Genomic DNA, 24084 nt, shown 5'->3' with positions numbered 1-24084 from the left:
AAAAAAAAAAAAAAACTTGATAAGAAAAATATTAAATAAGATGTCTGGATTCCTTAAAAGTTAGACCAAGGACATTAACAGTATGAGCATTAAATTGTAAACCCCCGGTTTAAACTCGATAAATCCATACTTAAGAGGGTAAGTACTAATTGAAAAGGAAAATTGTTGGTGAATCGGAATGAACATTCTCGGATGGATGAAACAAACAGCTGAAAACTTGAGAATTTTATTCCTTTCAGCAACCAGAGTAAAAGAAAGAATTGTGAACAAAGAGAGGACCACCATTAAACCCAAAAAAAACTAAGGGGCAATACGCAATAGCATGCCACTAACCACTTGCTTTGCAGGGAACTTAAGAGTACAGGATGATGGCAGACTAAGCCGCACGGCATTCTATTAGCAAAGAAAAAAGCGATTGAAGAAGGCATAACTTTTCTATGCGACAAAGGTGCAATGATACAAAGCAGATCATACCAAGGATCCCCCCACTGGGAGACATCTGGAATAGAACATATTGACCATGATCTACCATTCTTACAATGACATAAATCCATCCATATCTCCAGGTCGGTCATTCATTGCCTTGGGATCTCTAATCCTGCCCACATCAGCAGCAGCTCGCATTAACTAATCGATCCTTTAACCATCATTCAGAGCAACAGCCACACGCATGCACACAAAAGAGAACGTGCATTTCAATTCTCATTAAAAATATGAGATTGTTAGCTACCTGTTATCACTTCTCGTTAAAAATATGAGATTGTTAGCTACCTGTAGTGTTAACGTCTTGGTCTAGGCTTGCAGCGAAATTCAGCGAGAAGTGCTATATGATCAGAGGACCACTCTGGAGATGGAAGGGCTGTGTCTTTCCTCAAGCTTTCCTCATCCAGGAGTTCCAGCAATGACTCCACCGTTAAAGAGTCCGCTGAAAGCATTCAAAAATATTCACTAAACTTTGCATCAAAGAAGGATCAAAATTCAAATAGCATGACCAAATTAGAACAGATGACAACATCAGGGCAAAAGATGTGGAGAATAGCATGTTGCAAAGAAGTTAACCTGTGTAAAATATGTAATCTAGGGTGCCAATGAAGTCTCGAGTGCAGTTTGTAAATAAGGGTTCATTTGTTGTGGCATCCATTCTCCTCCTCTGCTGATCCGAACCAAGACCAACACCCACTCTTGCAAACGATGAGTATGCACTGACCTGCAATACTAATTGTATCACTACCAACACAACCCACAACAAGCACCAAAAACAAGAGAAAAGTTTTCCTTTCAGCCGTCATTTTCATTTATTAAAGATTAACCAAAAGTTAAAAGTATTTTCGTTTCCCTAAAACCACTGAGACACATTACCAGTGGCAGCTGATGTGTAAGCTTGCTGTGAGGCCGTAAGATTCCAAGAGGATCTACTACCAAATCCGGGTGCAACTGATCCACCTTACCCATGGCTAGAAGAGAATGAGGAGCACTGCAACCAAGTTCAACAGTAACCTTAGTTATAGAATATACCAAACATGCACGAGATAAATGTTAAAAATATTTCATAACAGCAGACCAACCTTCCAGGAACTGAATTGAAATCTCCACACACCAACATAGGAATGTCAGCACTAGCAGCTATTTTCTCCAATCCTTTCAAGAGAGTAAGGACCTAGTTCACAAACCACAAACCACAAATCAATCATCAGTTTACAAACACAAGCCAAATCATATTTGCATATAAAATGGAAAAATAAATATGAACCTGCCAAAGCTTGACATCCTTTAAATCCTGGTGGACATTTATATGCGTATTTGCCTGTATTGCAAGAGAAACAGAATACAAAAGCAATTACAAACAGAATGACATCCATCCTTAACAAATTGGAGCCATGACCTTACCTATTGCACCAAGTTTGAGGTAATTTAAAACATGAAAAAAATCAGCAAACAGACACCTAATAAGAGATAAAGGTATCACACATCCACACCATCAGCTTCATCAATTAGGGACCTCATAAACAAATTATGAAGGACACCACACAATTTAGCATGAACTGTGATTTTTTTTATGAGAAAAGCAAGGCACAACTGCAGAAACAAGTTTTATACAAGGACCAAAATGGCGTAACTATTTGGAGAATATTAGGCACAAGATCACTTACAACACAAAGTAGCTGCCGCTTTCCAGGATTATCAGCTCCTTGATTACTAAATTTTGCTTCCAGAACAACTATTAATGCAACATTATCCTATTGAGTAGAAAAGAATTTAGATGAGAAAACCAGGTTAACATAAAAAGAAAAAGTTCCTCATACACCAGCAAAACTTCAACAAAATCAACTGCAATAAACTAACCTTAACTAATCGATTTAGAGCAGTTTTTCTTTGAGCACTTGGAACCAATGCATCAGTCAAAGACTGAGCAGCCTTATTAAATTCAACCTGCAAACGAGTAAACCCTTTAACGCATGGAAAAAGAAGAACAATACAAAAGCATAGCCCCACATCCAGAACACGTCCAAACCTCATATTTTTTAACATGCGAAAATCTATCTCTGCGAAAAAATGTTGCACAACCATCAATTGTATGAGTATTTACATTGTAAACCTGCGAATAATAACAAGACCTAGTATTAAGTAATAATATTGTAATTGACACATAAATAGTTATGACAATGAGGACAGGTAGTTTTAAGAACCTCATTGGTTTTTCTCTTATACAGGGCTTGATAGCCATGCTTGTCCAGCTCAGGGGCGAAAAATTCCTCATAATGATCACTTTGTACCTGAGAGCGTGGAAAAGAGCATTGTATGAGTTGCCCTGAAAAGGAAGAAGACAATCCCCTTGTCCAATGATGAGTATAACCCATCAACAAAGAATTAGCTATCTGAAGAGCTAGATAAATCTTGTTAGGTTCATAATATATAATTGTGAGAATATCATGTATTTTTATTTAAGGTCTTCTAAGAAAGCTAATTGTCATTTTCATCTATAACATTGCTAGAATAAATGATCCAGTAAGAGTCTCACTATTTTACCCAACCAAACCTAAAGAAACAAAGCAATAACATGGCAGCCAAAAAGAAAATGAAAAATCTCCAATCATCTTTCCCCATCATGTCTATCATTTTCACTTGCATTTTCTGATGAGATTAAGAACTTCAAGGAAAAAATGAAAATAAAAATTCCCACTTGCTATCCTGATTGATAGATAGAATTGATATCCATTTCTTGCCTTACCTCCTGAAGGCAAACAATGTCTGCACGATAGCCAACTATTTCCCGTAGTAAGTTCTGTCGGCGATACGGCCAAGAAAGGGCCCATGAAGGACAATAACTGTATGTGTCATTTGTAGCATACACATCAGATAAAATGTTGTATGAGAGCACAGTAAAAGTTCCTGATGATGAGATACGACCATCTGAATCTAAAGGTACCATTGCATCAAGTCCACTAACTGAGATCAAACGACGAGGAGTTGGAGAGGGGGCTGGGATGACACGGGAAGTTAGTAGTGTGTTTGAATGTCCTACAGGGAGTTTAGTTTCTGCATCTACCACAACGCATTCAAACTTGAGAACGTGGCCAATATCATCAGCTGATGGTGTATATGTTTTAGAACGCCCAACTTCAAACCAAGTTTCACCACCACTCCTTTGTGTCACTGCCGCAGGATACAATGGTGTGGAACCATTTGTCAAGCTAGCACTAGATGCGGAACCAGATAAACTAGTATTCATAACTCCAGATCCTGAGCTATTGAAACGCCCAAACAACTCTTCTTCTTCGTTTCCATTTTCATTTATAGCACTTGCCGCACGGTCATGTAGAACTCGATGATGCTGCCATGCATCAGAGAAGCACTTGGGAGAGCAATGGTAACTTTTGGCAACAGGTAATTTGGCCTTAACACAGCCTAGACACTGCAATGTGGCTTGCTCAGATGGATGTACACTACATATAGCAACTTTTCTATCACTTTGTATCCGATACCTGCAAACAAGCCCAAAAACAGGGTGATGCATATCAAACTGAGACAACACTAAATTATATGTTCCAATGCAATGATGCCCGGTCAGAGGATGCAACATGAGTTCAACTGAATCACAAGCATGCAACAGCGCTTCTATCAGAAAGCTAAATTTTAAAACATTTGTAAACAACTAAACATGCTGAATTAAAATACTGATGCTCAATTGGTTTTGTTAGGCTTAATTTTGCTCAAATCAAATAGGATTCAGTTTGATCCATTCATAAATTATGTGTAATTGGCAACCACATTAACTTTAATTATGACATTCCTATGACTATTCCAAACTGCAACTCCCATCTTTTTAAGTTTCCTTGTTTCTCCTTTACCATTCGACAACAGGGTAATCTTTAAATGTCCTCTGCACCGAGCACACCAGAACCATAAAGTCATCATGTTAATCTAAAAAAGGGTATATATTTCCAAACAGCTAGCAGTAAAATATACAACAAGGTCCACCTGGCTAAGCATACTTAGGGTGACAGCTGACAATAATCTTACACAAATGTGTCACCAGAAGTCAATAAAGCTAACAATACAGGTCACACCTTTTCTTCAAACACACAACTCCTAGAAGGGAAAAAAAGGCGGAAAAAGTTCCTGATCAAAGAATCCTAACCCTTATTATGTTCTAGGAAAAGTAAGAAAATACACATTTAAGTTGATGACAAAAATCTTGATGCTTTTCCATTGACCCAGTTCATGCAAACATTTATGAGAACTACTATCATGCCATGTTGGGAAATACCCAATGATACCAAGGTTTTATTCCAAATCATATGCCAGCTACAGAAGAAAATAGAAAAACATGTGTTGAGAATACCTGTGCATTAAAAACATGTGTTGAGCATACCCGTGTATTATCACTCAATCTATCATTGCATACACTAATGCCAAATAGAAGCCACACAGCAGTAGAACTGAGATCTGCCAGTACCCACAACAGGTACAGGGCACAGGCATGGATCCTCACCAGATGCAAAGGAATGAGAACATGGTGCTGCAATTGTCTATGTCTGGGCCCATGCCAATGATCAAGGCCAAGTCATGAGGCACATAAATTAAGGAAGATAAACCAGTGAACCTAACACCTCCAGGATATTAATTTCCCTAATTGATGAAGTAGAGGGAAAAAAGGGAATACTATATTCCTTCAAACTTTTTTACTGGGCTATTTGCCCCATACTGGATGAGGCACTTTAAATTGTAAATCCAATTGGACCATTAAACCAGGGACATTAAAGTCTGACTTTTTAAGTGGTACAGTAGAAAGTTTATACACATCGGTGAGCACAATCCCGACACAGATAACCATAATACTAGTCAATTGTAGTACCATTTTTCATTACTAAGTCGAATTACCAAAATTGAAATATAACAATCAATAATGCCGCTTTTTAGGGCTTCAAGTCTGGAGGCCTTCCAGCTCAGTCTGTTTTAAGCATTAAGTCTGGCAGTATAGCAGTTCTATCCAATTTGTGCTATCAGTCTCATAAAATATGTTTATTCCTATTAAATCATCAATATGTTCAGCAAATGACTCTGAATCAAATAATCCAATAATAACTGACCAACTTAAATGATTGATAAGACACATTAGGATCTATTCAATTAACCACCCTACAGAAAATTGCAAAAAATGCATGACCAGAGGACAAGCATGACTCAAAAGCCAAGACACAATGATGCAATGAAATTATGATGCTTCAGCCCTAACTGACTGCTTTGTATTAAAAAAAAAAAAAGGATTCCCAATGTTTGAGATGTATGATGACCTCATGAAGCTATAAATGCCAGTCAAGTGTTGCAGCTCACAGCCAACATAATTTTATGGTGGCAACACATATAATATTTCAAGATAATTACTAGTCACTCACCAAATTAAATTTATAAATACATAATGAAAAAGCTTCAATCACTAATCAGCAATTCAATACCTAACTTTCTAGTATGGCCCTTCACCATGTGGTGGTACAATGTACCTAACATCCAGGAAGGAAAAAAAATAAAAAATAAAAGCTAGAAAGATTTTCAGTTTACCATTATATGCGTTACGAGTTTTTGTCGTATAATAACACAAGTCACCACAAGCCGCAACAACATACTGTGCTCATGGAGTCTAGTTCGCCAAGCAATTTGATTTATTTTAATGTATTGATAGAAGTTTCAAGCCTTCAACGCTTTAAAACGAAAACAACAAGCATTAGAATGACACAGATTAAAGCAGGCACTAAACACCAAAACGAGGAGCAATTTAAAACACAAAGAATATCATTTAAAAAAGCACCAAATTGCACAAGAAATAATCAACCAAATCCAAATATTCCAAGAACCCAACATTAGCAAGAACATAAAAAGAAAAAGGAAAAAGGAAAGGAAAAGGAAAAGGAAAAGGAAAAAGAAAAGGAAAAAGAGAAAGAAAAAAGAAAAAATCACTTACCACTTGTATCTCAAGAAATGACCGTCAAGAGGGGCAGACTCGGGCACGTCATCGGTAGTAGCATTCGTATCCGGTCGCCGTAAAAGAACATACGGCGTTAACTCACAACCAACAATAGGAATATCCGATGGAAGATGCACACGTATCACGCTCAGCATGCTTTTATTTTCTTCTTCAAAGTCTTGGTTACACTTCACTTTCCTCGCCACACTGTAGCCCTATCAATAATAAAATCAGTCGGCGGATCCGCCATTCACCTGACCCAATGAACCGCCAGCCTTAATCCATCGATCAATCAATCAAAAACCCTCGATTTCTCAATTAAAACAAAAGTAAACAACAGATCTTGAGAAATTAACAGTGGAATTCAAGTTTGGGTTTGGAGAGTAACTGAAGTAACGGATCGATTTGGGAAATGATCGGGAGAGAGAGTTTTTGAAATTTTTTTAGAGAGAGAAAGGAGAGAATTCGACAATTAGGGTTTTACAGAGAAAAGGGAAGAGTGAATATTAATTTATATAATAATAATAATAATAATAATAATAATAATGAGAAATGAAAAGACGACGCGCGTGGGTGTGTGGGGGTGGTGAAGGAGGTATCGATGGTGGCGGTCTGCGATGTCTAAATTAGCTACAAAGTTTTCCCCTCGGAAATTGGAGGTATTATTTATTGACCAGAGAAAATGGTTATATGTATAACACTTCTGAGCTAAAAAAGTGTGCGTGGAGTTTTAGTGCCTGCTTTCATATATAATTATAACATCTGCATATTATAATTTATATGATTATTTAATTTTAATATTTAGTTTATAGTCATGTTATGTAGTATGGCATCAACCATGGAACAATATTATTTTGATTTTATAAAATAAAATAAGATTGTTTTAAATTAAAATTAAAAAAAACTCAAATAAAATTATATCAATTCTTAAATCAATTTAAAATAAAATTTAATTTGAGTCAGGTTTTAACAAGTTATCAAATTAACTCATCAAACTAAACTAAATTTAATAATTATACTAATAATATGAGTTTTTTTTTAATGTCAAATAAAATGAAAATTAAATAAACTAAATTTAAAATAAAATGAGTCAGGTTTTTTTTATTAATTCCTTTTCTTTTTTGTTTCCTTTCAAATTTGGTTATATTATTGTGCTTAATAAATTTAATGCTGAAAAGAAAAAAAATCTCAATCCGTTGATTGTTATAAAAAATAACATTCAACTAATTAAAGAAAAAATGATTTATTTGAATGTATCTAAAATTAAAACTATATACTATTAAACATACTTGTATAATAATTAAAAATATAAGCATGCCTTTAACCATGCCTTTTTGTTTATTGGATGAAAGGAAATTTCCATTAATTCACTCTGAAATTTGAGAAAAAGAGAAGAATCACGTTTAAAAGGAAACACATATTTAGATAAGGAAAATAAAATAAAATAATCATGATAAATGATATAAAATAAGAGCAATTTCATGTAACGTTAAAATAATATTGTTCATGACAAGATAGAACCATTAACTAATATAACATGTCATCAAATCTAAAGAAATCACTCCATGTCATCAAATCTAAAGAATTCATTAATCATGTCTAACTTTTTTAAATAGATAAATTAATGTAATTATTGCTTTTTAATAAGGATTAACATTGATGTTGATTTTAAATGATATTTTCAATTAATCTGATTATTTTTTCAATGTAAGTTTCAAACCTAAAATATGATTAATCTAACTTATGGAGAAGGTAAATTAAAATTGATTTATTTGAAATTAAAACAAGAAGTTAGCAATGATATAAGTAGGAGATAATATGTTTATTCTATGATTATTTAATTTTAAAGAATAACATATATGTTTACATAATTCAATAATATAAAATAAAATAAATTTGATATGAAAAGAATAATCATTTTAAGGTCATGAAAAAAAAAACCTTATAACAAAACTCAAAATCTCTCTTTTTAGTTTATTATTAAATCAATCATGCATGATTAACCATTAAATAATACGACTCAAAGAGTTTCTTCTAATCTTCTCATGTTAATAATGCATTAACCATTAAATAAATATGATAACGTGTCCGAATAAAGTTATAAATGACTTCAAAAGGCAGCCCGCAGCAATTATATTAATTTGACTATTTAAAAAAGTGATTGTTTACATTTAATTTATTAACATAATTGATTTTTTTTTATTTGTTGACATGGGATGATTACAAATTATAGCTTGAGTTTCATAAAATTTCTCGAGTATGAACACTTAGTTGATTGTGTGCCTAGAAAAGCTTCCATGATCGACCTCTGTCGCTCCAAAGCTTTAGTTTTTTATTTTTATTTTTCTCGATAATCATGCCCGGCTGTTTTAATCTTGTATGGGATAGAAAAGTAATAATAAAAATAAAAATAATAACAACAATAACAATAATATTACTACTACTATACTATAAAAGACGTGAATTTTTTACTGTGAAAAGTTTCATTGTTTATCCTCTCACACATTATTATGGATAGGTTACATTAAACTTTACTTCTTTTCAATTTGATACTCAAACTGTTTTTTAGTGATTTAGTCTTAATTGAATACCAATTGATTTTAATTTCTTATGAAAAGTTCGGAATAAAAGAAAAAAGACTGAAATGAAAAAGGTGTCAAAGATGGATGGCATGCTGTAAGTTTTGCAAAAAATACACTTTAGCCCTTGAACTTTAAAAATAACACAAATTATAAAAGTTTAGTACCTCAATATTTTTTCAATTTAATTTTGGTAAAAATAATCTTTATTTTTATGTTTTAGTGTCTGGTTGAGAGATAAGAGAGAGATGCGTGTCAAATGGTTTCATTTGATGATGGAAATTCATATTAGGTGTTTTTTTTACCTTTAAAGATTGTAAAAAAACAAACTTGAGTTTGAGTTAATTTTCGTTTTTGAGACGGCTTTTTGAAGCCGTAAATAAGTTTATCATGGTTCTTACAATGTTTTATATGTGTTTTAAGTCAAAACATTGGTTGAAAAACAGGTTTTTGGATAAAAAACCTAACCCCGATATAAAAAAAAAAAAACTTAAACCAGGGCAGACCCACGCGTGCATGGTCACTAGCCCGCCAGGCCCAGCAGCGCCTAGCCTTTGCTTTTTTATATAATTTTTTTCTATTTTTTTGAAATTAATGATTCCTTTTTACGGTTTTTTCTCTAAATTTTTTTAATTTATATTTAAATCAGTATCCCTTCTATTTTTCATTTTATTTAGAGAGCTTCTACTATATAACAATTATTTTTTTAGTTATGCATTTAAATTTGAAGATTTTTTCTGATTCATCTATAATTGTTTTATCTTTTGTATGGATGAAGTTTATTTTGAAAAATAAAAAAAATTATTTTAAGATAATATTTTTAATATGTGCAGCCTTACATGATGTTTTTTTCATTTTATTTTATTGGTTCAATTTAATTTGTGTCTCTATTTCTATTATCATTTGCTTAAATAAAAAAATTATTTTAATAAATAAATTTATCAAACACAACTGGGTAAATGTCTTGTCTTTCAAAATTAAATATCTTGTCTCTTAATTTTTCAAGTTTTATTTTTAGGTATCATTAATGATTATTTATTTATTCATTCATGCACATAATTCTTGATTTATTTTATTACATGTATGTATAAATTTTTTTTATTTGAACTTAGATTTTTTAAATTATAGAAATGCATTAAAAAAACATGCATATATAATTTTCTTATAAAAAATAAAAATATTTAACTCGCGGTAGAGCACGAGTAATGTAACTAATTATAAACTAAAACATATGGGTATTTTTACTATATATACATTCTTCATCCTCTCACCTTCTTATATTCAATAGACATCTATTTTGGTTTGGTTTCTTTCATTTATGTGATGCAGTTTCAAATATCTCGAAATTAAATAAATGATTAATTTTACAAAATAGATTATAAAAAAATCCCTAAAAGATAGATAAAGGAAGAAACAAAGTCCTTTTCCATAAAAATTTCATTTGATCCCTTAAGTTTTTTTTTTTTTTCATTATTTTTTTCTCTTAGATTACTATGTTTTGATCGGTTTCGTTTCTCTCTTGATGCGTTGTTAAATATTTCGACGTTAAATTCATAGTCAATTTGATTAAACAGAGTTGTAGCACATTTGGTGCCAAAATTGTTAAAAAAAAAACAAATTGAGAGATAAGGAACCAAAATTAACACAAAGAAAGAAATAGAGCTATTTTTCCATAAAAAGCACACAAAATTTTCATTTGGTCCCCAAATTTCAATTTCTTTATTAATTAATCGTGTTATTTTAGATTATTATAGTTTGATCCTAAATTTTATTTTTTTCACGTTTCAATTCTTAAAAATTAAGAGAGGGGGGAGAAAATTATCCAAAAAATACAAAAGAAAAAAAGTTCTACTAAGGTTAAATTTCGACCAACAATAGCTTTTATTTTGGTGTTTATTGATTCATTTTAAGAGAAAAATTCAATGGATATTGTTTGAATTTTAATTATGCTAAAAAACATAGATAAGGGCATTAAATTATTCTTAATTTGGTGTTTTCATGCAATTACAATGTGTTTTGTGGTTGAAAACAGAGTCTTATAGGTCCATATAATGTTTTCAAGAGGAAAAAAGGCTTGAAATATGGGTTTTAAAAGTAAAAAAAAAATTAGATCCTAATTTTTCAATCATTAAAACCACTTTCAGTGACCGAAAATAATTGTAAACAAATGACATGTTGTCTTCTATCTATATAAAAAAATTGGTGTAGGCTCGAGTCGAGAAGTGCCTAAGTTTGATTCTCTAGGCCTTTATTTTTATTTTTTTATAAAAAAAAATAGTTGTTTTTATAAATTAGAATACAAGAAATACCTAGAAATAAATGAATACCGGCACATTTATGGATATCCATCAACTGAATAAATAGTCTAAACAATTAGTCTTCTTCATCTTCGGAAAAAATATTTGGTTGTAAAGATAAAAATCTATTAGGTTTTTATTCTTTTTTAAATTGGGTAATAAAAGGAAAAAACGACAAAAATTAATTATAGTAATTCTTTATTATTTGTTGTTCTAAAAAACAGTATAAATAAGCGTTGAAGAGAAGATATTTTGCACACCTTTACAATAACTCTCTGGCCTTCTCCCTCGGCTCCTTTTGCTCTGCTACCCGTGTTCTTCTTTAATTTAGTGCTTAAGTTCTAGTCATTGTAGAGAGTTTTTGAGTTTCGAATTCTTTTGGTTCATTGATTTTGCTGCAAATAATAAGAGCAGTGCAGTTGTTACTGGTAATGTCAACCTTCACCATATTAAATAACGTGTATTAATTTTGCATGGAAATATAATACAAAGAGGGAAAAGTAGCCTTTCTTTCAAGCATAGCAAGCTAATGTTCTAACAACCTCCCATGACGTGTTAAGAAGAAGGAAAAGAACTGGAAGAACTGGCTTGAAATGAGATCATTTCAGCTCTCACCATTGCGTGTTAAGAAGAATAATTAACACTTGATAGTTGATAGTTGCTAAAATAATATAGTGTAATTATATCACTCTTTCAGATTTGCAAGTGATCTAAGTTACAGGCTCTGAACTGTTTCTTAGCAATATATACATGTAAGAATCTACAACTTCAGTGTCCATTGTGTCCTGAAAGCATTCAAAATTGTTCATTTGAGCGTCTCCTGGCCTGGAAAATTAGGGAAATGGATAAGGTCCAAGCAAGATTCAATGTCAAATGCATGATTCAATGTCAACGGAGATTTATATAATTGCTGTTATATAATTGCTGTTTATCAGTACGCATATGCTAACCCTAATCCTATTAATCTTCGTCACCAGCAAACTTCGTTAAAGTAAACAAAATGGCTTACAATGTGGGAAAACCAACTTGATGGGAAGAGGTAATAGTAAGCAAATATCCACTCAACTATGTCAGCTGTGCCCTTTAAAACACCTCAAATTAATGAAGAAACAGTTGAAGCAATACATCATGGCTTCGTCTCTGCAAGAAAATTAGTGTGCTCGTGAAAAAAAAACGAAAGAAAGAAACAAGAAACACCAAGGAAGATAAAAAGAAAATATATAGGCTTATTGAAAATCTATCTCAGCACTTTGTTTGTGATGCATTGCACGAATGTGAAGTTGTGCAAATGTAGCTTTGAGCATTGAGCAGAGGCATGTTAAAGGGCTATGTTAAGGGCTAGGGTGGTCTGTAGCCTAGGTCAAGATTTTATTAATATTTTTTTACTAGTTTTATGTAAAATAAATTTTAACTCTCGATTGAGTTATCAAAAAATTCTGAAAATTTATGTGAAAGCTTCTAATATGATGTTTTAGCTTGAGTTAAAATTTCAGAATTTTTTGAGAAATTTAGAAATTTGATGAAAAATCGCAATTTGACCAGTTTTACGTTATTAGGCGTAATTTTCAATCCGACCATCAGATTGATCTAAAATTTTACGAGGGATCTTAAAATATATTAAATAAAATATGGTTAAAATTTTATGATGAACGGAGCTTGGTAGTGATAACAACAAAAAAAAACCATCAAATAAAAGCAAAACGACTCATTAAGAGTAAAATGATTATTTGCTATTAAAAAATAAAATAAATCAGCTCTTTCTTCTTTTTATATGTTGCCAACTGGGTAGAAGTAAAATAGAAAAAGAAAGAAAAGAAAAGGTTAGAGAGAAATAGAGAAAAGTAAGGGAAAACATAAAAAAAAAATCCAAGAAAAAAAAAGTGAGAGAATAACTTTGTAAACTTACAAAGTCCAACTTATAAAATACTAATCTAAGAAAGAATCAAGTGAAGGAAGGACGAATTGAGAGAGGAAAAAAATTTAATTACTTTATTTTCCAATTGACATTGGATTGTTATTTTATCCCGGTTGAGGGGTTGTTACAATATCGATTCAGGTTCGATTATAGATGAATTATATTCAATAAAATATCGAATGATGTAACTTTAATAGTGAGTTTATTTTTACTTTCACTTTAATTTTATATGCTTTCAAATTTATTTTTTAATATTTTAGATAGTGTATTTAAATTAAAACTTTACTGTTAATTTTAAAAATTCATGTATATAAATTAATAATTAATTTTAAAAAATATTTATATGTTTATTTAACAGCACATGTCAAGAAAAATTCCTGGCTTCAACGAACAACAACTAGTGCATATCTCTTTGTTCTTCATATTCCACAACTTTTTACAGTCATGTTATACAAATCGTGACATGCCACTTTCACCACTGACAACAAGATGATAACAAGAAAAGAGATAATAACATAAAAAAAAAAACTATAAAGCTATTAAAAAATGAAGACGTGTTCAGCAAAATAGATCATAGATATCATAAATAAAATAAATACAATGATTATAAATAAATTAAAAATAATAACATAAAAAAACCCGATTAGAACTTATCCATGTTAGCATGCTAAATTTACGACTTGGTCATAATATTAGAATAACCTCATTAAAAAAAACTAAATAAAACTATAAAACTCAATTATCAAACAACCCAATGTTAAAGAGTAGAACTCAAAAAAAAATTAATTAAAAAACAATGAAAAAAAGATCAAAGTCAACCTGTCCTTGCTAATTTCACGACAATGGATAAAAATTGAGATAGCCCTATAGAAAAGAGATTGAAAAAAAAAGCATGAAGACCACCTCCTAATAAATTAAATGTTGAAGAATGAAATTTTTAAAAAAAATTAAAAAGGACCTAAAAAAAGACCAAAGTCAACTTGTGTTAACCTTCAAAACCCTTGAACCTGGTTGTGAGTTGAGACTAACCCCACAAAAGACAAACCCTAAAAAATAACAAAGCAAAATTCCAAACCATTGAAATACTAAATGATGAAATTGAAAAAAAATGCAATAAAAAAGTTTCAAAACAAAAGAAATAACAATTAAAAGAATAGGAATTAAATTTGATATAAAAATAATTTGAAATCAAATGCTTAGGGATGAAATTAAAAAAAAAATCAATAGAAAAAGGATTACAAATAAACAAATAATAAAAAAATAAAAACCAAATTTTATATAAAAATTATATGAAACTAAATGATGAGGGGCTATATTAAAGAAAAACATCATTAAAAAAGATTAAAAAAAACAAAATAAATAACAATAAAAAAACTAAGAATCAAATTGAAAAACAAAAACAAATTAAATGACACTTTTATATTTTGGCAAAGGAAAGAAAAAGAAAAGAGGGAGAAGAAAAAAATCATTAGAGCCAAACCCTATAAGCCGATGCTTCCAAAGCTACCCTATAAGGCGACATTTGGTGGTGAGGCGACACCGCATATGCTGCCTCAAAGGCATAAGAGTCGTCCACTATTGTGCCTTTTTTTTGCTTATGTAAGAGCATCGCTGAGGTATAAGACATTTGCAATAATTCTTAACTTTTATCTTATAAACACACAAAATCCAAGAGACATAAGACATTTGCAATAACAAACAATAAAATACATTTATGTTGATACATCCATTTATATTTTAAAATTAAAAGACTATAGCATGAGAAAATGTAACAACTAAAAGCATTTGATTGTAATTCTATCACTTAGACAACTATGAATGAATCATCTTAACCTAAAAATTTAAGTTGTTATATGAAACACTAAGAATAGTTCTATATTAGTCTTAAATGAAAGCTCTTTGAATTTAAAACTTTCACAATCCCACCATTACCTTTTATTTAATTTTTATAATTTTACTTAGTCATTAAAACTCTTATATCATGTCAAAGAACATCTTAACCAAAAAATTTAAGTTGTTAAATGGGCCATAAAAATGATTTTATATTATTTTCTAACGTTTGTTGTTGCACCCAACATTGTGGTGACCATAAAAAGAAAAGAAAGAACATATATCTGACTTTTTGTCTTTGAGGAAAAATATTTTATTTATAGAGTTGTCACTTAGTGTTATAGTACTAGAAACCTTAACTGATCAATAAATATTACATGGTACGGGACTGGTTACGTTAAAGAAAAGATACTGTCACCATAAAACATCATACCTAAGATAGGTTGTATTGTTTTTTTCCCTGAAATTGTCAAGGGTCTGTTGTGTTATGTTATTAATGGTCTTTCTATAATATTTCTAATTTTAGCGTCAGTAGATATTCAACTGAAAGTACTTTCAACTCAGGCATTGGTAAGTACTGCATGCATAAGATATAATATTCCCGAATTTAATATCAATAAATATTTGGGCTAAAAATACTTTCAATTCTGGAATTAGTGAATATTGCATCGAAAATATATTCATAACTCCAGAATCAGTGAATATTACAAAAAAAATATTCTAAATTCTTGCATTGGTAATATCAAAAAATTGATATTTCCGACTCTAGCATCAATGAATATTAAAGGTTAATATTTATGACTTTAGTGTTATTCAATATTAAATATAGCAACTCGATATAAGTCCACTCACCTTAAATAAGTTTTTAATTGAATTTTAAATATGAGCTTTGGCTCACACGAATGGTAAAAAAGGCCCTTGGCCTTTTTATTAAAGAAATAATGTAATTTACCAATTGAAAATTATTATTATTGTTTATTGAAAAAAAAGTTTTTGATTTTTTTAGATATGTAGACCTAATATGTCATTTAATTTAAGTCAAGTTTTTAATGGATTTAATAAACTTGTTATGAAGTCTAAAAATACATGCAACAAATATTTCAAAAATATACCAAAAAATTTTTTATTTTTATTTTTTTAATGCCAAACATGGTGTAAAAAAAATACTAAATTATGCAAAGAGATATTTTTTTGTTTTTTTGTAATGGTTGGTCATGATGCAAATTAAAACATTTGCTTTGTTTTTTTTGCTTTTTTATCCATTTATCATTTATTTCCGGCCATGATGCAAATTTGTAGGAAAACAAATTAAAACATATTTCTCTTTTGTTTTTTTTTTACCGATTTATGTAACACTTGTGAAAAAAAAAATGCATCACGCACACATCCCTTCATGATTCAACTTACACAATCATCCCATAATCAACCATATTTTCACAATAACATCAAGATAAATCAAGGAATCATTCCAAGCTCCAAAATCCACCTTTAATGGAGTGGCTGAGTCAGGTGAATCCGTCATAATCGAGTCAATGGACTACTGAAACAATGGTGGCGCCTCACAGCGGCACGTGGAGGTGACGTTCTTGCGACCTGGAGTACGCGTGATGGTCAGGATCGTGTAGCTTTCCTTCTCCTCATCACTCTTACACCAACAGTGTCAAAAATGGCGACCTAAAAAGGGAGAAACAAACGCCAGATGTTTTGGGTTCTCTCTCTCTCTTAGTCTCTCTCGATTTTGCCTATCTCTCTTCTGTTAGATCGTTGCTACTATGAATGAGGGAGAAGATGAAGTGGTTGTCCATTGTGACGGCTTTGGCCGGTGTGGAGGGGCTTGGTGATGATGGCTATGACAGTGGCTGACATGTCTGTGGTGTTTGGTTTCGACTAAGAGAGAGGCTGGCGGTTAAAGATGGTGGTTGGTAGAGGAGGGACGACGCAGCTGCTGTAAGTGCAAGGTCATCGATCGGTGGTAAGCGGCGGGGTGCTGCTCGTAGTGGCTGGTAATAGAGAATGGCCAAAAGAAAAATGGAGAGCTTTTTTTTTCTTTTTAATACGCAGAGGCATTTTATTTAAAGAATGAATATGGTAAAAAATTATATAAATTTTATTTTAAAATTTTATTTAATAATTTAAATTATTAAATTAAAATAATTATTTTATAAGCTATCTCAATTACGTTTGTCCCTTCCCAGTAGTTATGCTCCTTTTGTTTTTTCCTTTTTTTTCCCTTCATGATTCATGCTTTTGTCACCCACCATTATTTCATTGTGCCTTCAATTACTTATGACCCTTAAAAAACAATTAACAACATGTTTCTTTCTTCTTCTTTTTTTCCTTTGAAAAGGGTTTTGACAAAAGACAAGGGAAAAAAATGACATAAATGAATGATAACATATCTTTTTAGACTTTTTTTTATCTATTTTGGAAAATAATTTTGATTATTTTTCCATTCACATGCTCATTTGATGATTTCTCAACTATTTTTTTCTTGTTAGTATTTGTTATTTTAGAAAAGTCGAAGATTAAAAAAGTATTTACGATGCACTTTTGGCCAAATGTTAATTTGGCCTTTTTAATATATTTTTTCTTTGCAAAAAGAGCAAATAGCATGTTGTTTATTTTTTTTTAATGTATACGACATGTTATCTGCTTGTCTAATTTCCAACCATATAAGGGGTGGTTGAAAAATTAAGTTGAGTTTTTCAGATTCAAAATTTTTTTAATCTATTTTTATCTAAAGATATTAATAAACATTCTTATAATGTCAATAAACCAATCTCTTAACTCAAAACATTATTAAATTGGTTCAAAAACACAAAATCAAATCAGAAAAAAATATCAACCTTGATCTATTTTTTTCATATAACATGAAGCGTAAAAAAACACCTCAAAGAAACTTTTCTTATCTAATGGAACTTTTTGACATTAAGAATAATTTTTTTGTTGCTAAAATATGATCAATCGATGACTATCTTTGTTTTTTTGTTATTTTTTAGAAAAAAAATTTCTCCTCCCTTAAACCAAGAAACTGACAAATAAATAAATGAATTTTTAGGATAAAATTTAAAATTTCCCAAACTATAGGGACATTAAAAGGAAGAAAAAAGAAATAGGTTATCATATTTCACCAAATCTTTTAGTATATATAGTTTGTAATGTACATAATAATATAATTTAAGAAAGAGGAGAGGTTATCATAATTCATACATCCTTGAAATTAATAGATTTCAAAGCTATCTGCCAATGTGGAAACTTTAAAGCAGCTATTGTGCAAGATGGTTTGAACTCCAACTTTATATCCATGGATGTATGATAACCAAACATACATAAAATAGCCATGCATGGAAAGCTAGATTAAGCCTCAAACAGCCAAGCTTCATTACACGAGCAGTCACTTTAGTTTGTCTTTGGTTCTCATTCAAAGCCACAAGGATAAGTTCTAGCATATGCCAGAAAACATAATGTAGAGATTTGATTTCCACTTAGCATCAACGATAAGAAATGATATTCAGAAACTAACCTGCACACAACAATAAGAAATGATATTCGAAAACTAACTTGTTGGCATTGCCTTTGTCGTCTTAGTTATAAAACATAAATTGAATATATAATCGACAAGCCAAATAAATTGAAACTACCGAAGCTTTGTTAACAACTCATGCAAAAGAAGAAAATGAAGGAAGGAGAGGGAGAGAGAGACTTCACTAAGATCCAATATAACTGATTAATTCGAAAGAAAAGCTACATCCCATGCATGGTCATAAAAATCCTAAACAAGAAGAAGAAGAGGAAGAGGAAGAAACTAAAAAAGGAAAGCTTAAACTGAAGAAGGAGAGGGAGGGAGGGAGAACATAGAAAATCCTTATGCCTGGTCTCGTCCTGCATGCCACACGGATAATTGTCATTGCAAGCTTAAACTCTCTCCATGCCTTGCATCTTTCTGCAATTGTTCAATTTATAGAACTTAAGCTTAATTGTTCTAAGACACTATGACATGATGTTTCATAGCTAGGGCTGACCTCATATAGTACAAAAAAAAAATAGTACTGACCAAACCAAAACCCTTTTTAGTGACTGGAATATAAACCAAACGACCATGTACTATATAATTAAATGTGTCTTTTTCATTGTACTGATAACTTTTTAGGAGTTTTTTTTTAAAAAAAAAATTAGCATTTAAAATAATATACATTCAAAACAAATAGGTGAAATAGCATAATTTATACATATAATACAAGATTTAGAGTTGTCGCTATTTTGAAACGCAACATTTCAAAAAATAAAAAGATTCAAATGAACTGACAAAAATTATAATGTAAAGAAAAAAGAAAAAAAAAATAAAAAGACTCTAGGGGTAATTGAAACTCCATTTACAATATTATCAAAAAATTCTTAATAAGATGAATCCAACGACATTAAGAAAAGTCACTAACAATGACCAGAATGGGTCGCATTCTTTTTCCAAAAACAAACAAGCAATTATAATGATGAGAGATGAGGGGAAAAAAGGAAATAAAGAAAAAATTTTAAAGGCACACTGAAGTTTCAATTACAATAATACCAGTACTATAAAAAAAAATTTGATAAGACAAATCTAACAACTTCAAAAAATATCATCAAAGTTAACTAGAGTGGGCTATAGTTGCCATCAAAGATAAGTGAGCGCCCACTATCTTTGGACGATAAATGTAGCCCATTTTGTTTACCATTAATATTTTTTCTTGATATTAAATTGTTTTGTCTAAATCTTTTCAATAATACTAGCTAGTGGTGCAATAACCAGAACTTCGATGTAATTTCAAAAAAAAATTTGTTCTTTCCTTTTTCTTTATCATAATTTGTCACAGTATCTTTAAAATGTTATGTCTTTAAAACTGTACTATTATGTTAATTTTTTTTAATAAAAAAAACCGTACTAATAAGCGGAAAAAACCCTTGTTAAGAAGGCATAGGTTCACATGTGATGCTATATGGATGGAAACACAGGATTTGGATACTGTTAGGGCTAGCAGATTTGGCGCAACAGTAATAATGATTACAGCTCTGTATTTTCTCACACAGAAGTTCTGTGGATTCGTAGCCACAGTGCATTCAACATTTGCTCAGCAGAACCAAGTTGCAGGAATAGTCACCCTCAAGCGCAAGCTTGGATCGAGTATGATTTTGTTAGATACTGAGCTCCTTTATCTCACACAGTCGCGACTACAAAACTACAGTGATTTTATCAGATACAAAGGTCCCAGTTGCGCTATTATATTAAGAGACTGTTTTAGTGCGCAGTAGCTTTTGTTTCGTTGTTAAATAGTTCTTTCTGCTTTTTGTATATGTAAAATGTAATTGTATTTTAAATCTTCATTTTATAAAAATTAAAATTTGATTGTAGTACGGATCAAGATTCACTAGCACTTGTATGTGGTTTATGTTCAGTTTGCCGTTGCTCTTGCTCTTCTTCTTTGGTCTCTTGGGGATCCTCCTCCACCACCGGAGTATCTGCGTGTCGGATCAGAGGCTGGGCAACATGGCCATCGAGACAAGAGGGGCTTTTTTCTTTCTACCCAACCCTCAAAATCATATTGCCCATGACCCAAGATCCGACGACCTGAACAGAGGCTGCCAATCATTGACTCCCAATATTGTGATCACTGCAAGAACTTTCAAATTTGAAAATTAGTAATGGTCACAGGCCATTAAATGAAGAACAGAACAGTCACAGGCTATTAGTTATGCTCACCTCAATTTCAGTGCCAACAGATCATATGGGGTACTCGTACTACATAAGAGGACAGGGCTGTAATGCATCCATGTGAGGGTCTGGTCAACAGAGCACTAAAATTGGAGAAATTTTGAATTCAGGGTTAAATTTTGTTCGGGTTAAAAACCTCTTGGAAAAAAAAACAGTTAAATTATAGTTTGGTGACAACTTAGGTTGATTTTTCAAAATTGGAGAAAAGTTGAATATATTTGGCTGGAAATATTTTGGAAATCGAAACACTGTAGCTGTGACAAATGCACTTTAAGGAATTAAATTACATGAAATTAAATTAAATATTTGATTTTATTTCTTTTTAACATTTTTTAAAGAACAACACTAATAAATTATACAAAACAACACTAATAAACTATATCAACCAAAAATAAGAACTAAGCCTTTATAATCAAATTAGCTCTACTCTTGTTTACATGACTAAGCTCATGTTAAAAGTTAGATACTAGATTAAATAGGTTAATTCAAGTTGAATTATATCAATTCAAAATAATATTATTTTAAATTTTTTTAAAAAAATAAAACAAGATTGTTTCAAGATTTATATATAACTGAGCTAATTTTTATATAATTTAATTTAAAATTTAATTCAGATCAGACTAAATAAATGAGTTACTCAGTTTATCGATTAGTTAATTTAAAACACATAATTCTTTTATCATATTAAAAACCTTATTACAATTTTTTTGAAAAAAAAAACCTCAAAGCAACAAACTTTACTACTTTTTCTCCAAAATGGGTTCACAGTAAAGGCTAGGCTTGAAAGGGTGAAAAAAACGATCTGTAGAGCATGTAATTACGCAAGCTCCACCAACAGCTACCTATAGAGTCAAAAAAGTACCCGTGTTGATACAGAGACTGATCTTAAAGCAGCTTGTCTTTTATACAAAGGTCTCCAACTGGATTTCTCCCTGCAAAGTCTGTCTCTGTATGGCAAAAACTTCATGGCCTGCTGTGCCTGTTTTACGTTTCATGAGCAGGTATTGCCCTTTTTGTGGCAAAACTTCATGGCCTGTTATTTGACAGTGTAGTTTGTTGGGTTATAGAAATGGATTTGTGCATTACAAGTTTGAATCTCTGGTCTGTTTCTTAAGTACCCATATGGTGATTTCATATGGGGCTTTGTTGATGACAGACTCTGTGAGAAATGGATTTTGAGTAAATCAAATCACTTCCATGGATTTACAAACACCTGCTGCATGAACTTCCTTGTGTTCAATTACTGGCTTATTTGAACGATATTGATGATTATAGGAATGGTATTTTTTACAATTCAATCCGTCAATGTGCAAATTTGCCTTGTTTTCTGTGAATGGACACTGCGCTCTTGCAAGATTCACAAGAACAAACTATCCATCAAAATTATGAGAGTGATACCGTGGAAAGGCTTTTTAGAGTGGTAGAACGGTGCCTCTCCAATCGGTAGTGATTCCCCCTTTCTTCTCTCTCTTTGAAAATTCCATAACCACACTTTAATTTGTTAATTTTTTAGAATTGGTTACTATTTATTTTATTATAATTTTTTTATATATATTGACTAATTTATAAAATTAGAATGTCTTTTCAATTTCATCCCTTTAATTTTTTTATTTTTCAAACTTGACCTATATTTTTTTTATTGCTATTTGTTTCGTGTGAAATCATTTTTTAGATTGATTTTTTTTTACAATTTCACCTCCTTTTGTTTTTTTTCCAATTAAATTTGATCTTCATTTTTTTTTTATTTTTTTTGCCCTGGCAAGTTTTTTAATTTGATTTGTAATAAATTTTTTGATTGAACCCGAATCTAAAGTTACATAGATTGGGAGTTTTAAAAATTTGGTCAGGTTTAGAATGATTCATCAAGGTTTGCTTAGTTTTTTATTTTTCTTTTTCTAACTTATTTTTTTCTTGTTTCATCCTTCAGTCTTTATTTAATTGGAGAAAAATTTTTATTTTTTTAACTCGCTTTTTATGACTCAGATATCTCAAGTCTTTTTATTTATTGTTTTTTGTTGGGTTTTTTAGTTAATTATTTAAATTAATTTTTTTTATTTCATCCTTTAATATTTGAATGATTTTTTAAAATAATTTATAAGAATTGAATATTTTTTTCTATTTCATCCCTCTTTATTTTTGTTATTTTTATTTTAGTTCACATTCTTATAATTGCTCTTTGTTTTATTCAAGATAAATTTTTTTATTTATTTGTTTTCTCTATGATTTTTCACTAATTTTAAAAATGACCTGGTTTTCTCAGGTCTTTTTATTTGTTCTTCTAGGGATTCCTCGGTTGGGTCTATGCCCCGAGTCATAATTTTAAAACACGCTTGCATTATAAAATTACAAATCTTATTCAATTCCACCCCCTTTCATTTTTATCTTTCAATTTTTTTTTTTATTGTTGTTTGTTTTGTTTGAGATCATTGTTTAGAATTTCATTTCTTTTTCTATCAAATTTAATCTTTGAAAAGTTTTTAAAATTGATTTTTTTTCATGATTTCATTCTTTAAAATTAAATTAATTTGAAATTAAACTTCTTAATTCAACCTAAATATAGGATTTTATAGGTTGCAAGTTTTAGAGATTAAATCAAATTTAGGAGTTTACCTGGGTTTGCTTATTTTTTTCTCCTTTTTTAAGTTGATGTTTTTTTACCAATTTTTCTAGAGTTTTGCTTTGTATATTTTACTGTTTGCCTTCTATTGGGTTAGTTTCGGGCTCATGAATAGAGTCATCAGTTTCAATAGTTAATGAGGGTTGACTTTTATTTTTTTATCCTTTTTTAAAAGTGATTTATTTTAATTTTATCATTCAATATTTGATTATTGAAAATTAGTCTTCGTGCTTTTTCTCTCTTTCATGTCTATTGTGTAATCTCGATCTTGTGCCCATAATCATTAGGATAACATGTTAACTCAAGTTGATTCAAATTTTTTTGATTTTTTTAATTTTTATCCTTCAACATTGGGTTGCTAGATAATTGAAATTCATGATTTTATTTAGTTTGTTTTCAAATGTGGTCATCCTGGTATTACCACGAGGTTAGAGAGTTTACATCTTGACTCGAGTGAACTCAGATCAATTTTTTTTTAGATTCTTCTTTAATTATATTTTTTTTCTTAGTTTTTTCCTTCAACATTTTATTTGCTACAAATTGAGTTTCAACTTTTTCTTTTTATTTTGCTTTTATAAAGTTATCATGTTTTCATTTGATTTGTTAGGAATTGTCTTTCAAAAAAAATTTCTTGCTT

General features: G+C 30.7%; 1 protein-coding gene across 2 annotated transcripts; it reads right to left on the bottom strand.

Annotated features, from left to right (window-relative positions):
• Positions 1-210: 210 nt before the first annotated feature.
• Positions 211-7170, bottom strand: LOC133677283 (carbon catabolite repressor protein 4 homolog 1-like). Of its 2 annotated transcripts, none has more exons than XM_062099219.1 (12): positions 6461-7170; positions 3230-3983; positions 2688-2774; positions 2513-2596; positions 2344-2430; positions 2151-2237; positions 1751-1804; positions 1566-1657; positions 1360-1474; positions 1060-1207; positions 772-925; positions 211-598 (listed from the first exon to the last, which is right to left on the bottom strand). In XM_062099219.1, exons 1-11 carry the CDS (start codon positions 6616-6618, stop codon positions 780-782), a joined length of 1812 nt encoding a protein of 603 aa, XP_061955203.1. In that variant the 5' UTR covers positions 6619-7170; the 3' UTR covers positions 211-598; positions 772-779. The 2 variants fall into 2 exon arrangements, with proteins under 2 accessions (XP_061955203.1, XP_061955202.1); XM_062099218.1 differs by having other exon boundaries at positions 211-637; positions 6461-7169.
• Between the last annotated feature and the right edge of the window lie 16914 nt (positions 7171-24084).

The sequence above is a fragment of the Populus nigra genome, chromosome 17 (assembly GCF_951802175.1).
Source record: "Populus nigra chromosome 17, ddPopNigr1.1, whole genome shotgun sequence".
NCBI lineage: Eukaryota > Viridiplantae > Streptophyta > Magnoliopsida > Malpighiales > Salicaceae > Populus > Populus nigra.
This window is presented reverse-complemented; position numbering and strand designations above follow the sequence as displayed.